The sequence below is a fragment of the Myotis lucifugus genome, unplaced genomic scaffold, assembly GCF_000147115.1.
Source record: "Myotis lucifugus unplaced genomic scaffold, Myoluc2.0 scaffold_60, whole genome shotgun sequence".
NCBI classification, from domain to species: Eukaryota; Metazoa; Chordata; class Mammalia; order Chiroptera; family Vespertilionidae; genus Myotis; species Myotis lucifugus.
Window position 1 is genome coordinate 3,424,343 of NW_005871108.1, and position 17,521 is coordinate 3,441,863.

Sequence of the window (17,521 nt, forward strand, 5' to 3'; positions counted from 1 at the left end):
CCACACCTGAGCTATGTTTCAGGCCACATCAGACCACATGTGGATAACAGCCAGGGTCTTGGCCGCCTCCCTGGGCTTCGGGAATAAGAAAGCTGGTTGTGCCCTCCTGCCTTCTGGGTTGGCCCTAAGACCCCCACTTGCTGGGACAACTTCTCGGCCAGGGTCGCATGCTTTGTTGATCTTGGCAGTGTGGTGGGCCGATGGCTGTCTGAACAATGTGACTGTAGAGGCAGGCTTTGAGTTCTGGCCGCCCCCCCTCAATGGTTGTTGACCCTGGAAGGTGGCTTCCCCTCAATGGGCCTCAGTTTTCTTCTCTATAAAATGGGGAGAACCATAGTCCCAATCTTAGAAGGCTCTAGTGAGGGTGAAATGAGAGAGAACGGTTCCAGACACATGGGAGGTACTCAAACAATGTCACCTGCGGGTGATGTTGTCGTCACTGATGTTACCTGGCCTCCAGGATGTTGGGCCTTATCACCGAAGGCCCTTCCTGCTTGGACAGCAATGGGACTGCCATTGTCTCCCTGACATCCCTGCAGCATCAGGTTCAGGACAGACAATAGGGCCCCTGTTCTCCAGACTCCAGGCCCTCCGAGCACACAAAGTCCCCTCCTAGCACGCGAAGGGCCTTGCAGGAAAAGGCATTACCCAACTTCAGGGCCTAAACAGGCATAAGAACAGCTCACAGCCTGGAGAGGCAGCCCAGATGGAGTTTCTATCTACAAGACACAGGCTAGGCCAAGAGGGACCCAGCGGGGCCAGGATAAGAACCTGCACAAGGCGCTTATACCAGGGCCAGTGAGCACTTACTGTGCAGAGGCTGAGCTCTAGGGCCAGGGCTGCAGTCCCAACGCACCGCTGACCCCCAGCCACACTTAGTGGCCTGTGTCCCCAAACACCACATCGCATTCTTTTCCAAATCATATTAAATATAGGTGTGAACTCCCGCTCGGCAAGGGAGATCCAGAAAATTGATCTCTGCCTGACCGGTGTGGTTCAGTGGTTAGAGTGTTGGCCCACACACCAAATGCAACCAATCAGCATGTCTTTCTCACCTCTCCCCCCCTCTTTCTCTCTCTCTCTTTCCCTTCCCCCTCCCTCTCTCATTTCCACTCTCCCTAAAAATCAATGGAAAAAATATCCTCTAGGGAGGATTAACTAAAAAAAAAAAAAAAAGGAAGTCGATCTCCATCTTGTCTGGGGTAGGTCTCTGCTGGTTCCCTGGAGTCATACAAGGATCTGTTGGGGGGCTTCTGAGGAGCCTGGAAGATGGGACAGAGCCTATGGTCTTGGGTCCCATCTGGAGCTGAAGAAGGAACCCTTGTCCCAGACGGTGCGATCCTGAGCAGCTCCCACCCCCGTCAAGCAGGAGCACTTCCCCTAAACAGCCATGGCCATGGCTCCAGGGTCCAACCACCCACAACCTCTGGGGCTTCCCAGAGGTTAGTGGATAAATAACCCCACTTCCTCACCCCATGGGGCAGGGAACAACTCCACACCAGCTCCCACAATACCCCAGCGGGACGGAGCCCAAGGTGCCCTGGAATCACTTGCTTGATGGGCTCTCTTTCCCTTCCTTTCCCCCTCCCACTACCAGAGTCTCCTGAGATCACCTCCCAAATCAGCTACCTGCACACAAACCCTTCTGGGGAACCCAAACCAAGACAAGCACCTGCTCTGCTGAGGGTCTGACAGATCTTCATCTGCCCGGCCTTTCCCACAGCCCATAGCACCCCCACTTGACAAATGAGGAAATTGAGGCTCTGACTACATGACTAACAAGCAGCCCCTACACATCACCCCACAATGCCTCCTACTCTGTAACTTCATCACTCCCCCTCGGGTCTTCACCTCCCATAAAGGAGAAAGTGTCTTCTGTGCCGGCCTCCTTCCATCTGAGGCCTGAAACACTGTGGGGCGCGGTTACGGTGTTTTGGCCGGGTTCAAACCTCGGACTAATGAAAGGACAGGGTCCTCTGATTGCCACGTGCAAGTCCCAGCTGGAGGGCAGGGCCCTCCCAGCACAATCATAGCCAACGGCTGTGGTTGTAAGCTTGAACCTATGGTCCAAACACGTGGCCCCACGTGCCTTGTGATAGAGTTCGGGTGCATGTAGTTAAATGAGGTTGAAACTCACGAGAATGCTGTAAGCAACGTGATCACGCCCCTACTTTGCCTCGTGGCATCTGCTATAAAATACAGACACGGCTTGTGGGCTCTGTTGTTGTCTCCTCATCAGGGAGGCAGCGTCCCACCGAGACCCAGCTATTATTCTCTTGTCTGTCTTTCCTTAATCCTTTCACCTGCCCCCCACCATCGGGATCACCCTTGGTCATGCTGGCGTGGCACAAAACACAACCACCATCCATGCACCCCTGAGGTAGGAACCCCCAGATCACAACTCTCAGACCCTATGACCTTCCTGGGCTGGGGAGGGAAACGTCTTCTGCTTCTCTGAGTCTTATTAGCCACAGAAGATTAAAAACAAAACAAACAAAAAACCACCAAGTGATATCTCCACAGCCTCTCCTGCCTAGCAGGAGTCATTATTGTCTTTGTCTCACAGATGAGCGATCAAGTAACACACGGCCAGTGAAATGACAGGAACCCGAGCCTCACCCACGTGCCCATTTCCCCCAGGAATCTCCAGTCAGTGAGGTAAAGCAGACGGATTCCATGAGGCTCCAACCAAATTCTTCCCTCCTGTCCCTTTAGAGAGGCCAGATTTTGGAAGGGGAGGGAAGGGAGACAGCAGTTAATGAAGGCATCCATGGTGACAGAGCCAGCTGAGCACACTCGCAGTGGTGGTGCCAGGATACTCACATAAGAGGACCTTTGCATAGCAGTTTGGTTGGGAGTGAGAACTCAGGGCGGGGGCGGAGGGGGGCGGGGCGGGGGGGTCTTGAAGCCGGGTTGCATAGTCACACTGAATTTCCCTTTCACTGGGTAGCCAGTCCCCTCTCTGTGCCCTGATTTCAAATCCAGTTTTGTCTCAGACATGCTGTGTGACCTTGAGAAAGTCACTTAACCTCTCTTAGTCTGTTTTCTTCACCTGTAAAATGGACATTAAGATAAGTAACTTCTTTTGAACCCTTTCTATGTGCCAGGCCCTGTGCTAAGTTACCTCAATGATCTTCACAATATCCAAAAGACATATGTGGATTTATTTTTCTCCTTTTGCAGGCATGAAAAGTGAGTCTCAGAAGGGACAGTAACTTGCCCACAGTTAGACAGTTACTGCGTGGCGGTGGGGATTTGAACCCAGGCCTGCCTGACTACAGAGGTGTGGCATAGAAGACATACATGGGAAAGGCATGGGGAATGGTCCCAAAGTGGTCACCGGGCCCCTCCCAGCCCTGCCTCTGTCCCTCACCTGCTCTCTTCCACACGCCCACGCCCACCCCCTCCCCCAATATACACCCTTACTCCCTTGGGCTCTATGGCTGGCACATTCTGTATTAGGAGCCTCCTTGGGTCCCTTTCAAGAGGAAAGGCCCAGCCAGGCTCTGCAGCTCTGATGTTGTTCCTAAGGGAAAGGGCCCAACCCCAAACTGAAGGGTCCTCCCACTTCCTCCCTGGGGTATGTTGGCCCCGGCCTAGAGCCTGCCCTTTGAGCCTCAGTGACAGGCCCTATCAGTTTTGGCCAGAAGCTCCTTGCCACCCTCTGCCAAGAGGACCCTCCCTCCCCTGAAGAGCTCCTCTGAGCACCAGCCCCAGCCAAGGGGCTGGACTTGCTGCCATGTGCCACCCACCGACTTCAGAACTCAGGTAATAAAAGTGTCTTTCTTGGAAGCGGGAGACAGAGACCAGGGAAAGATTCCAGACAGCCCCATTCGTGGAGAGGTAAGGACCAAGAGGCTCACAGGGGCACTTCTCGGTGCTTCTTGAGCACCTACACTAATGCAGTGAATGGTGCGGAGGGTCTTTTTTTTTTTTTTAATATATTTTATTGATTTTTTACAGAGAGGAAGGGAGAGGGATAGAGAGTTAGAAACATTGATGAGAGAGAGAAACATCGATCAGCTGCCTCCTGCATGCCCCCCACTGGGGATGTGCCCGCAACCAAGGTACATGCCCTTGACCGGAATCGAACCTGGGACCCTTCAGTCCACAGGCCGACGCTCTATCCACTGAGCAAAACCGGTTAGGGCGGTGCGGAGGGTCTTAGTGCCAGGCCAACCTGGGTTCAAATCCAGGCTCTCCCACCAACTACCTGTGTGACTTGGGGCAGGCAACGCATTGCTCCTCTCTGAGCTTCAGTTTTGTCATCTGTAAAATGGGCCTGCTATCCATGATCCCGACCACTGCGGTGAGGACTCGGTGATGTGATGGAGCTTGGGAAGCTCTTGGCGTGGTGTCTGCCACGTAGTGAGGGCTCAAGCAGAAGTCGGGGCTGGTGTGGTGATTTAGGACAAGAGAGGGAGAGGGTGGGAAGATGGTGTGAAGTACTAAGGGCAGGGAGGGAGGAGGGACTGACTTGGGTGAACTGATTGAGGAAAGTGTCTGTCATGGGACTGACAAATAGTGGGTGAATTTTAAATAATCCTAGAAGCAAAATATAAAGAGCTAATGCCATGAGTACAGGTTTTCCCGTCCAAAATTTGCATATGCAAACAAAACCTTTCTTTTCTATACCCAATTATATCACGGTTTGGGGCAGCACCTGTGCCACCAAGCACCAAAAATCTGGATGTTGCTGACTCAAGGCAATGCAGGGCACTCCAGGGCAGGCTCAGCTGCTTTTAGGGGTACCCTGTCCTTGCTCAGGGGAAGCATTTACCCTCTGGGCAGCTTCTTCCTAGGCGTGCGGTGGGGGTGCATCGCTGGCTCCCTGGTGAGCCCTGCTTACGCTAGCATATGTGTCTGCATCCCAGCTGGTCTCTGCCTTGCAGTTTCAGAAGCTGAGTCTCTTGGTGACACACTTTTGCCCACCCAGAGGCACCCCACCCCCACCTGCAGGCTCCGGGGTCCTGACTGTGCCTTTTGGCCACCCTCTACAGGGCTGCAGTTCAGCCGATAGGACCCCATACAAACATACTAGTTGTAATATTGAAATATTTCCTTACTAGTTGGTAAAAAGCCATGGCTGCAAGTCCCAGGGGCCTAGCTCAGCCACTATGGTGCCTCCCCCAGGACCCTTCCCTGTCCTCCTCCAGATCCTGAAGCTTCCATGGCTAAAAGGGAACACTACATCTTTAAACATCTCACAGTGTGGCCCGGCCACTTTAACAGGGGTTAGGTCCGTTGCTTGCTCGGGGCTTGGTGCATATTGTTGAATGTATTCCTCACAATTAATGTTTAATCCCAATTTTACAGATGAGAGGTCAGAGGTACAGAGAGATCAAGTAACTTGCTCAGGGTCACACAGCTCAGGGAGTGGCAGAGCCCAGATGTGAAGCCAGTCCACACAAGGAGGAAAGGGCACTCCAGGCAAAGAGAACTAAAGGCACTAGTGTGGCCGAAACCGGTTTGGCTCAGTGGATAGAGCGTCGGCCTGTGGACTGAAAGGTCCCAGGTTCGATTCCGGTCAAGGGCATGTACCTTGGTGGTGGGCACATCCCCAGTAGGAGGTGTGCAGGAGGCAGCTGATTGATGTTTCTCTCTCATCGATGTTTCTAACTCTCTATCCCTCTCCCTTCCTCTCTGTAAAAAATTAATAAAATATATTTTTTTAAAAAGGCACTAGTGTGAGGTGGTGGGGAGTGCAGGCTGTGTTCATGGACCAGTGGATCTGGAGCTAGAGGAGAAGCAAGGCGAGGAAAGCTGGAGAGATAGTTCTAGAAGAGGCAGAGCTGGGAGACGCTAAGCAATGGGTCCCTGGTAAGGACATGGAGGTGACATGGGGCTTCCCAGCTCTGTGTCCATAGGTCCTGGCCCTGAGGATGCTGCTGTTCTGGGGGTCACTGCTATGCTGGGGGCTGCTGCCCCAAGCCCAAGGGGAGGCCCAGCACCTGCTCTTCCTACGGATCAGCAAGGACCAGCTAGAAACAGGTAAAATGTAAGGGGGGGGGCGAGGGAGGCAGGCCCACAGGGAAGGAGAAGGGGGAGAGATGGCACCACCTCCCAATTCAAGGCTTCTCTTCTGGCCTCCCCCTCACCAGCAGCAGAATTTGCCTTCCTTCACTGAGAGCTGACCCTATCCTTCCCCTGCTCTCACACTGCTGTGGCTCCCCAGTACCCTCAGGAGAACCTCCAAGCCTCACACTGGCATTCAAGGCCCTATATGTATGTCCAGCCTCTTCCACCACCACTGTCCTAGCCACCCCATAGACGCCCCAGTTTCTTCCTTTGCTAGTGCTGTTCCTTTTGCCTACTGTGCTCTTTTCGTTCTTCCCAACTCTTTTCGTTCTTCCCAACACGGTGAATTCCAACTCATTCTTTAAGGCAAAGCTCTAATGGGAATCCCTCCCAATCTCCCCAAGCGGAAGGTCTCCTCCCGCTGGGCTCTCACCACCCTTCGGTGAAGCCTTGTCAATGGCCTTATCCACGTGGATTGCACTTGCCCTATTTGTCTGTCTCTCTCCCTAACTTTTGGCCGTGAGCTCCTTGTCCTCCATGCACCACAGTCCTACCTCATTGATCTGGTTCATAAACTCGCCACCTCAGGGCCTTTGCACATGCTATTTCCTCTGTTTACATTGCTCCCCTCCCCCTCCCCCAATCTTGCAATAGTGGATTTCTTCACCTCATTCAGGTCTCAGCTCAAATGCCTCCTCTTCTGTGACCACCCTTTCAGTCATGCTCCAACTCGACTCCGTTTTATTTTCTATTCACTGCCTAGCACTTTCAAAATTGCTGTGCTTGCTTCCTTGAGTGCTCAGTGTGGTCTGTCTCCCCACCAGCATGTACAGCCCATGAGGGCAGGAGCCACATGGCTCCCGTTCCCTGAGCCAGGAGAGAGTGAGCACGTAAGTACTTGTTGCTAAATGATCACCTACCTCACTGGCCCAGGGCAGGTGCGGGTGAGCATTTGCTGAATGACTGAATGAACGGTGAGCCCACGCTGAGGAGGGCCTTGTGTCCTGTGTCCTCAGATATTTCAGACTTGCTCTCGGAACACCACATCCTGGGCCGCATGGCCAGGATACCTGTGACGGGCGCCACAAGTGAAGGTATCGCCATCCTGGACCACCTGCCCTTCGTAAGAAAAGGCCTCTCCAAGAAGAGCAGTGGGCTTGACCTGTCGCTGGTCGGGGACCTGCTCTCGGGGAAGAGCCTCCCACTGCTGGGGCAGCTGCTCCAGGCGGGCGGGTGAGTAAACCAAGGCTGCTCTGGCCTGTCTTCCCCCTCAGGCACCTTGTTCTCACCAGGCAAATGCAGCCCCAGGAGGGTGGTGGGAGGCCTGGGTGTCCTTGGAGGTTCTCTACAGCCTGGGAAGCGCTCAGCAAGGGCATTTTTCTTGTTCTTAAACCTCTCCACGACACTTGAAATCTCCCACAGAATAAAGCAGGTCTAAATCAGGGATCTCTGTCTGGTAGCCCTCCACATTCAGTCTGCACCTGGGAATTACAAGCTTGCCTAGTGTTCTTAAAAGATATTTTAGCAAATTGCCAGCATTTGAAAATCAAGAGGGTTTTCGTCAAATTCTACACTTGAATTCAGACAAGGTAAATGTGTATAGGCAGCTCCTCCACTGTATTCTCCCCTTTTGTAGAAGGTGAGGCACTGAGGTCTGGAGAGAAAAAGGGACCAGGTCTTCAAGGCTTGGGGCTGGAACTAGAGCCCAGTGTTCTGCAGCTGAGCTGGGGGTCAGGGAGGGGTGGTCCCAAAGCTGCCCCACCCTTCCTGGGGTCCACTCCTATTCTAGCCATCACACACACACACTCCACAGAAGCCTTACCAGGCTAGGCCACCACCCATACCTCTCACAGGTTGGTCATAGAAGATGCCAAAGGCCCCGAGGTCACCCTGCAAGTCCTGAGCGACAGCCTGCTGCAGGTCACACTGCGAAGCAAACTGTACCTCTCGCTCCAGAGGTGAGTGCCCTGCGCGTTTCCTCCCACCTGCCTCAGCAAGCAGCAGGCCGCCGTGCACTGCTGGCAAAAGCTTGCTGCCTGTGTCACCATAAGCATCATAAGAATCCTTTCCGCTTGAGCATGTTTCAAAGCCATTTTTACTGATGGGGAAACTGAGGCACTGAGTGGGAGAGGGACCTGCCCCAGGTCACAGGGTGAATCAGCAGCAGAAGCTGAGATAAAGCCCTCTGACTTCCATGTCACCCCATCTGCATAAAAGGCAGATGCATTAACAGGATGGTCTGAGAAGGATCTAATTCAAGGTCACCTTGGAGTTCAGCACACCTAGACTCCAATCCCGCTTACCATCTAGGTGACCTGAGCAAGGGCGTCCGTTCCCTGGGCCTTAGTTTCCTCACCTATAAAATGGGGATGATCAAGTCCCCTGCTGTACTTGGCTGCTGAGAAAGTTCACTGCCTATGTGAGTTCAGATTGCTCACTAAGCTGTGGAGGAAGATGCTGACCTGGGGTTATAAAAACAACAGCCAACAGGGGAAGTGCTATAGCGGTATTGGCACATGAAACAGGAATATTTTTTAATATACTTTTATTGACTTCAGAGAGGAAGGGAAAAGAAGAGAGATAAAAACATCAATGATCAGAGAGAATCATTGATCACTTCCTCCTGCACACACACATCCGCGCTCCTCCCGCCCCCCACCCCCCCCCCACTCCTGCTGGGGATCAAGCCCGCAACCCAGGCATGTGCCTTAACCAGGAATCGAACCTCGACCTCCTGGTTCATAGGTCAATGCTCAACCACTGAGCCATGCCAGCTGGACAAGGAATATTCTTAAATGCCCTTTAGAAATACGTATTTTTGTAAAATATGGTTTTCTTGGTCTAGCTTCCCTTTTTGATAGAGGAGCACAAAGAAACATTTCTTTAATGGAGATACTGGCATAGAAAATATCTCTCTGCTATACAATAAATATATCATCACCCTTGTAATGTGTGCAATAAAAATACAACTTGACCCTTGACCTGGTGGAACTGTAGCAAACTGGAGAGCATATAGCCCATCTCAAGGTCACCCTCAGCGCCCCCAAGAGATTGACACTCAGGGAGGACTCTGGCTTGGTATTGTCTGATCTTTCAGGTTTTCCAAAGTGTAAAATCCATATCCTTTTTTCCCCATCACCATTTATCCCTCATGCCCTCCTCTACCTCCACCCCCTCAGCAATCACATACAGTTGTACATGTCCAGGAGTTCTCTCTTCTTTTTTTCTTTTTTGCTCAATCACTCCACCCTCCCCCGCACCAACACCCGAGCTGTCTGCCTGCTTTCAATGAGTCTGTCTCTATTTTGCTTGGTAGTTCAGTTTGTTCATTTAGTTCCGCCTATATGAATTCCATATTCTTTTTTTTTTCAATATGTATTTTTTATTGATTTCAGAGAGGAAGGGAGAGGAAAAGAGAGATAGAAACATTTATGAAAAGAATCACTGATGGGCTGCTTCCTGCATAATCAGGGACCAAGCCCGCCACCCGGGCATGTGCCCTGACCAGGAATCTAACCGTGACCTCCTGGTTCATGGGTCCACATTCAACCACTGAGCCACTGCGGCCGGGATTGAATTCCAGATTCTTAATCAACTCTCCTAGTGTTTCATTTGAGCCCTCCAGCCACTAGCCTGTGACTTCTGGTCTCAACCTTGGCCTGTGGCTTGGAGCCTGCCTAGACACACTGCCCCTACAGGATCCTGCGGCTCAAAGTCATCAAGAACATCCGCATCGGGGTACGGCTGGAACAGACAGGGAACAAGACCAAGGTGGCCTTTGAGGAGTGCCATAGCCCACCAGGATACCTGAGCATCAAGGTTCTGGAGCAGTGAGTACCTGCCCACTCCTGGGCCTCCACTGGGTAGGGGTAGACGCCAGGCCTTCGTGCACTGCTCCTGCAGCTCGGCCCCTCACGGAGACTCTCCCAGCATAGTTGTCTAGAGTGACCAAGGACATCAGGGACAGGATCATCGCCAAGGCCACAAGCCGCACCACCCATCAGTGTCTCCAGCCTCAACGCTGAATGTCACGGCTAAGAGTGTGCATCAAACCTCGGCTCGGCTGCTTTCTAACACTGGGGCCCCTAGCCAAGCCATCTGACTTCTAGGAGCCTCCGTTTCCTCACCAGTAAAATAGGATTTCTCACAGAACCCAGCCAACATGGGTGGTTGTGGGGAACAGATGCGTTAACCCATGGGACCCACTTAGCATTAAACCTACCACATAAGGTGGCCTCTATCTATGATTCTCAAATTACCCGGCACAAAAGCCATGTCCTTCATGAAACCCGCCATGACTTCCACTGCCAATTGTGATCTCTCCCTCTTTGAAAATCACAGAAACATTTATCAGAGAGAGAAATAAGGAGGCAGAGGCAGGGAGGAAGAATCAGGAAGAAATAAAGAAATAAAGCAGGAGAAAGTGAGGGAGGTAGAATGCAAGAAGGCAGGAAGGATGAGAAAGCAGAAAAGGAAAAGGAGGAGAGAGGAGGGAGACATCAGGCGAGGAAGGAAGCAGCTACTCTGAATTTCCACGTTACACAGGCCCAGGAGACCTTCCTCAGCCTTGCCCTGGCCTCCCCGTTCTGGCCTCAGTCTCCCACTCCATGGTGTCTCAGATCCCATCTGCTCTCCCCGGCCCCTAGGATGAACCCCCTCCTGGTGAATGAAGCTCTGGAGATGGTGACAGGTGTCCTGGACCAGGCATTGCCCTTCCTCCTGCAGAAGATAGTGAGTTGCTCATCCCCCCTACCTCCCCCTGGAAAAGGAGCACAACCCCAAAGGAGAGCCCTCCAACCTCGCCCAACCCCCACAAAGACCCCCTCGTGCCTTCCCTCCAGGTGTGCCCCGTGGCCACGACCCTGCTCAACTCGCTGCTAGAAGACCTGTTGCCCATCAATCTGTGTATGTTGGTCCAGACTTATCTGTTGTCCCTGTACTGGGTGCCAGGGACTGTCCTAGGCTCTGCTATGGTGGGAAACAAACCACACAAACCCTGCCCACAGCATGCCCGCTTTCTAGTGGGGGAGAGAAAGGCAATATGCCTATGACCCTGCAAAGTGGGATTATCAGAGGCCCTCAGAGTAGACTGTTGTGATCATGCATATAACCTGGCACAAAGGTATTGCTCAATAAGTGTCATTATTATAAGAAGCACAGCCCAGCGCATAAAGAACTTAAAGCTGAGCAGAGAGGGAGAACAAATTCTCCATTTTGCTGCCTCCCCGTACCCCCGTTTCATGTCCTTATTGTAGCCCCAGCCACCTCAGGCCCAGAAGACTTCCAGTACCATGTCACCACCACGGAGTTCACCGAGGAGGCCATCCTGATGAAAGTCTTGGTGAGCCAGCCCCCTGGCCAGGGCAGACCTCCAGGGGCATCCCCTGGTCTGGGGGAGGATGGACAAAGAGGAGAATGTGATGGGGCTTCTCTGGCAGGAGGCACAAAGGGGAGGAGGGGGAGAAGGAGGAGGAAGAAGCAAATGAAGACCCAGGTGCCCGCTCTCGGAGCTTGTGCTGAGCCCGGGGGGTCCTTCCTCAATGCAGGAGAGCAGGAGAGGCCACAGGGCTGCGTGTCCCACGAGCAAGGATCAAGCCCCAACTCAAGGCAGGGGCTGCAGGGCCACGCGTAACGCCCCGTTGGAAGGGACCCCGCAAATGCGGAAACAAAGGCCCAGAGAAAGGACGAGGCTGGCTGCCCAACTCCAGTCCCCATGGAACGAGGGGAGGACAGGAAGGACTTGATAGGAAGGAGTGCTGTTAACAAGGGTGCAGAGAGGGGAGTAGGATCAAATGAGGGAGAAGCAAGGAAATAGGTCATGGGTTCAAAACCCAGCTCCACCCCCTACTGTGTGTAGGATCTTAAGTCGTCACCTCCCCTCTCTGGGCTTCAGCTTCCCCACCAGTGAAATGGTACCAATAATTGTTCCCATCTCATGACGCCGTTGTGGGGTTCAAATGAGACTGCACACAGAAATGTTCAGCGCTATGCGTGGCACATAGTGAGCCCTCGATGTATGAGCTGTAACCAGTTGTTGGCCAAGGAGGCCGTTCCCATGGAATTTCTTCTTCCCCCTTCATTTCTCTAAAGCTCGTGACCCCCTGTGGCCCAGGCCAGAGGGCCCCAAGGTCTGACCACCTGGCCCCCCAGCCCCTCCCAAAATTAGCCCAGGGCAGCATGGCAGACCTGGCCTTTTGGGTGGAAGCCTACAATGACATCCTGTCCTGCCTCTACACCAGTAAGGAAGTCCGTGTGGACCCCCAGGACTCCACGGTGAGTGCTGAGGAAGGGGAAGGAGGGTGGGACATGACAAATGTCACTGCTCTGTTTTCACATGAAGAAGCCGAGGTAGAGCTGGCAGAAATCTCTTTGTGGGTGGCCTAGGTAAGCCACTCCTCCTCTCTGGACCTCACCTGGATAACTCCTCCAGCACAGAAGTCCCTTCCTCCTGGAAGACGTCCTTAAACTCCCAGGCCCCTTGTTACTCGCTTCACAAAACTTATCCATTCATTTGTGCCACAACATTTATTAACGGCCTTCTGTGTGCCAGGTCCTGTGCATACCGGTCCCTGCCCTTGCAGAACTCAGTCAGATTGGGGAGTAGAAACCGAACAAGAAAACAGTCAGAGAGCCCTAGCTGGTTTTGCTCAATGGATAGAGCATCGGCCTGAGGACTGAAGGGTCCTGAGTTCGATTCCAGTCGGGGGCACGTGCCTGGGTTGCAGGCTCGATCCCCAGTAGGGGGCGTGCAGGAGGCAGCCGATCAATGATTCTCATCATCGATGTTTCTATCTCTTTCTCCCTCTCCCTTCCTCTCTGAAATCAATAATATAATATAATATAATATAATATAATATAATATAATATAATATAATTAAACAGATAAATGAAATAATATAGAGCAATGGATCAGTAAGTGACTGGTGGAGATGAGAGGGCTCCCTCCCCTGGACAGGGAAGTCAGTGAAGACATCTCTAAGGTGGTATCTACTGGTGACGAGGCACACACACAGAGGTCTGCAAGAAGAGCACGTTCCCTGGGTCAATGAGGGAATCGATGAGGGAGAAAAACAGATACATCACTGTCAAAAGCCTCCAGCAGCTCCTTGTCACCTTCTAAAGAAGTCAGTCTCCTCTGTGCCACTCCTGGGGCCCTGCATGATCTGACCCCTGCCCACCTCTCCAGCCTTATCTCCTCACCTGCTACACTCCAGACACACAGGCTGAGCTCGGCTCCCACCTTAGGGCCTGGCACACGCTGGTCTCTCTGCCCAGGACTCTCTTCCCTCCACTGCTGGTCTCAGTGCAAATGTCATCTCCTCAGAAAGCCCCTCCTTGATCACTTCATCTAAATATCTAAAGGAAGCTTTCTCTCCCCCCACCTCTTTCTTTCTCTCTCTCATTCTGTTCTTTTCCCTTCAAAACACTGATTACTGTGTATGTATGAATAAAGTTACATATGCAAAGTTTTACACACATATATATACACACATATGTGTATTTGTATGTTTATTTATTTAACTTTGTATGTTTACTGTCCCCCCATTTTGAGGGCAGGGACTGTGAACAGGATACTATGTGAAGGACACACAGTGGGTACTCAGTAAACACTGAAATAAGATGCATATCTGGAAGAGTTCTAATGTTATTGCTCCATTTCCACATGAGGAAACCAAGGTCCAGATAGGGAAAGTGACTGGCCCAAGGTCATCCAGCAGGTGGAATTAGGACTGGAGCCCGTCTCCTGCCTCCTCATGCTCTTCCCTCCATCCTACACAGGTGTGGCAGCTCTGAAACAGTTAGACGTGAACCCTGTAATTCCATGTCCAGAGAAATTCTTACACCAGTGGGCAAGAATGTATGTGCAAGGGGGTTCTTTGTAGCTTCGCTTGTTATAGGGAGAAAAGCAAAGTTAACCTAGGTGTCCATCAATAAGGAATTTAAAAAATAAATCAGGTTATGGTCATAAAAAGCAGAATACTATGCAACTGTTAAAAAGAATGGAGTTGTTCTATATGTACTGATGGTGAGAGGACTAAACAAGGTGTAGGGCCACATGGTTAAAATTTTCCCATCTATTCATGCTTATATGTGTATAGAAAATGTCCGTCAGGATATACTCCAAAATATCAACAGTGGGAACCCCTGAGAATAGGTTTTAGGGAAAAGGGGGAAGAGGTGTTAGAGTAGACTTTTACTTTTTACTTTATACAATTTGTTGTGTTTTTCATAATGATTTATGATCTTCAAAAATCAATGCAGCATAGGTAAATTGATAGAAATGTGATGTACTTGCTTTAAATATAGGAAACTATTAATAGAAGAATCTCTAGGTGATAAGTACACAAATGTTTTCTATAAAGTTCTTTCACCTTTGATGCATGTGTGAAAAATTTCACAATAAAATGTTGGGGGGGTGGTCATTGAAACAAAGAAAGGTTACTCTTTCCAGGTAAATCAAATGAGACTCCAGGTAAATGGCTCCTCCCGTGCAGACTGACTGATGTGCAGGTGGTGCATTCTGTTGGGGACAGAACCCCAATGGACATCCCCCAAACCTGCTCAGAACAGATCTAAGGATTCTAAAGGCCAACACACATTTTGCCCTTTTCCCAGGCTGCCGACCTCATTCAGCTGTTGTCACTGAGAGAATTGGAACCCAGGCCCAAGGTGAGTGTGTTGCCAGCTCCCCACCTCCCACCCCGCCCCCAGCTCCCTGGCAAGGATCCCAGAAAAGATTCGGGGTGGGGGAGCAGGATCTGGCCCCCTGGGCATGACCCATTTGGCCAGAGTTTCCTCCTGTGGACTCACAAAATCATTGCACTTGCTTTACGGGTGTTGTGAGAATTAAAGGAGATGATTCAAGTAAGGCACTCAGCGCTCTACCCAGTGACCATGGCATGTGGCTGTCATTATCCAATACTGAACAAGACACCAGCCTACTGAGGCACAGTGAGTGGTGGCTGTGTGCCAGCCGTAATTCTCAGCAAACTTGCACTCTCACACATTTTCATACATCAGCAAACAGGTTCAGCATGCTGAATTCACTTGCCTAAGCTCACATTGCTCAGTAAGTGGCAGAATCAGAATTTGAACCCAGACCCAGACTCCAAAATTCACACTCAATGTCCTCTCTCCAAAGCTCTTAGAACATGGCACCTGATGGATCAGCAATAACAATAACCACAATCGATAACAATAGCATTAGTGGGTGCCCGGTTCTGTTCTAAGCACTTGCTATAAATTAATTCATTTTATCCCCACAATGACCTTATAGGATAGACATGATTATTATCCCCATTTTACAAATATGAAAACTGGGACACAGAGAGATTAAGAAACTTGTCTCAGACCACACAGTTTGCAAGTGGTGGAGCTAGGACTCGAGCTCCAAACTCTATGTTCTTACCTGCTATGCATGCCCAGGAGGAGGATGTAATCTTACCTCCGAGGAGTTCAGTGAGATAGTAACCTTCTCAAGGTCACACTGCACGTCGCTGCAGAGCTAGAACAAAAACTCAAGACCCCGTGACTCCTCAGATGGTCTTTTCCCCGTTCCTCCAAACTGGGGGCTAAGAAAAGCCATCTTCTAGGCCTGCCCACACCTCTTATGCTTCAACTTCATTCTGGCTTTTAAACAGTCCCCAGGAAGAACGGGGCTGACCATCAGCACCCCTGACCCTCCCACGGTCCGCCTTGACGATCACGGGGCCACCGTCATCCAGCAGGGCTCCCTCGTGCTGCTGAGGCCCAATAACACCTCCTCTGTCTCTGTTTCCTGGGTGAGCTAAGCCTTGAACTTCTTTGTTCCCCAGGGGCCCTGGGTCCACTTGAGGGCCCCTCCCGGGCCCTGCCTGAAGCGGTGTGACAGAAAAACAGCAGCAAACCTCACTGCCGCATCATCTACTGATAGTCAATCAGTCCGCCCCCAAATAAGCCTGCCGTTAAAACATGAAAAGACTCGAACACCTCCTGCCTCAAGGCCAGGCCCCAGTGCTCCCTGAGAACACCCTCAGCAACTAACGGGTTTTGCCTCTGAGATCCTCTGCTCAGTGCCCTTACATGGTAGCATTTTAACTGTCTGCCCTGGACATGGCTGCATCGAGAGCCCTTGTCCACAAAACCAGGAGAAAGATCAGAGAAATGTAGTTGATGGAGGGGCTAAACGTGTCTGCATTCTCTCCTTCCCAAGAGAGAGGTGACCCAAGCTAGAGAGGGCCAGGCCCTGGGGGAATACAGCTCCCCCAGTTGCAACTTCTCTATCCTAAGCTCCCGGGATTCCTATTTGCCATTCCACAGACCCTGAAATTGGGAAGGTGCCTCATATAAGGGGCGGGAGAGTTGCCCCACTAGCCGAGCCCAGTGGCATCGGTGTGTACAGCACGATCCTGGGATCCTAGTTGGCATGATTCTGGGGCAAAGAAACCGGTCATCTCTGGCTGGTGGTGAGAGTCCTACTTCTAGTTTATAAGGTGACCATGTGGATTATAGTCGTCCATAGACAACCGTCCTCTGGCTTCCAGCAACCTCAACCCTCAGCCAGCTGGCTCACTGCAAAAGGCTTTCCACCCTCTGGGCTGAGTCCCTTCCCTTCTATCCACCCCACCCCCACCCCGCCTTCCCTGCCCTCCAGGAGCACCCAGCACCCACCTGTGCCCTCTCCTGGGCAACACCAACACAGTCATCATCTGAACACATGCGAACCAGCAGTTGGGGTGCGGGTAGGACTGGGTGAGAGGGGGCTAGCCCGGGACAAGTACTCATGGGAGGTGGATGTGAAGGGAATAACCTCTAACCAGAATGTACATTCTTCTCCTGTTCTGACTTAATTTCACTTTGCCATAGAAACTCCTTTCAAAGGCTATGTTTTCCTCAAGAAATCAGAAATTAAAACTCCAGTTCACTCCAAACAGGTAAATTATTTTGGCTTTGGATGTTGCACAAATAAGATGGCTCACACAGAGAGAGATGGAGGGAGAGTGCAGTTAAGGGGGACAAGTTTTCATCCCTGCTGTCAGCTGAACAGAGTGGTTTATAGGAGGAAGGGAAGAGGGAGACAGGGGGAGAGGGAGGCAGAGAGGGAGGAAGGGAAGAAAGGAAGGAGGGTGGAGGTTGTGACTCGAACCTCACTGAACACTGTACCCCCAAGCAGCTTCCCTGACCTAAAGGGGTGATCTCTTTTCTCTGATAGCACCATGGTCACCCTGGGCACTTACCCTGCTGGCCTTGCAAAGCAGGTGAGTCTTGCCTTGGCCTCTCTACTGTCCTGGAGGCCCCACCAGCATATCCTGAGTCATTGATGTAGGGAAGTCAAAGACTCACTCACTTTCTATCCCTCATCTCATCTTGCCCTGGAGCCCCCATGCCCACTGGGGTGGGGGGTGCACCCAGAACTTAAACTGGTCCATTTCATTCTTTCGTTCACTTAACACTGAGTATCTGTCATGTGCCCACCTTGTCTTAGGATGCATCGGTGAACAAAACAAAGGTCCCTGCCCTGCAG

At 51.6% G+C, this 17,521-nt stretch overlaps 1 protein-coding gene across 3 annotated transcripts in view; it reads left to right on the forward strand.

Moving 5' to 3' along the window:
- The first annotated feature begins 5,821 nt into the window (after positions 1–5,821).
- Positions 5,822–17,521, forward strand: part of LOC102421562 — a 17,821-nt gene continuing 6,121 nt past the window's right edge. For 2 of the 3 annotated variants that reach the window (XM_023754501.1, XM_023754502.1), the window contains exons 1-12: positions 5,822–5,991; positions 7,035–7,251; positions 7,872–7,976; positions 9,717–9,848; positions 10,665–10,749; positions 10,860–10,923; positions 11,274–11,359; positions 12,109–12,291; positions 14,635–14,688; positions 15,660–15,800; positions 16,864–16,931; positions 17,210–17,255. In XM_023754501.1, the coding sequence (XP_023610269.1) occupies positions 5,883–5,991; positions 7,035–7,251; positions 7,872–7,976; positions 9,717–9,848; positions 10,665–10,749; positions 10,860–10,923; positions 11,274–11,359; positions 12,109–12,291; positions 14,635–14,688; positions 15,660–15,800; positions 16,864–16,931; positions 17,210–17,255 (1,290 nt within the window). In that variant the 5' untranslated portion in view covers positions 5,822–5,882. Of the gene's footprint in view, positions 5,992–6,763; positions 6,909–7,034; positions 7,252–7,871; positions 7,977–9,716; positions 9,849–10,664; positions 10,750–10,859; positions 10,924–11,273; positions 11,360–12,108; positions 12,292–14,634; positions 14,689–15,659; positions 15,801–16,863; positions 16,932–17,209; positions 17,256–17,521 lie in introns of those variants that run through there. The other variant, XM_023754503.1, reaches the window with a different exon arrangement.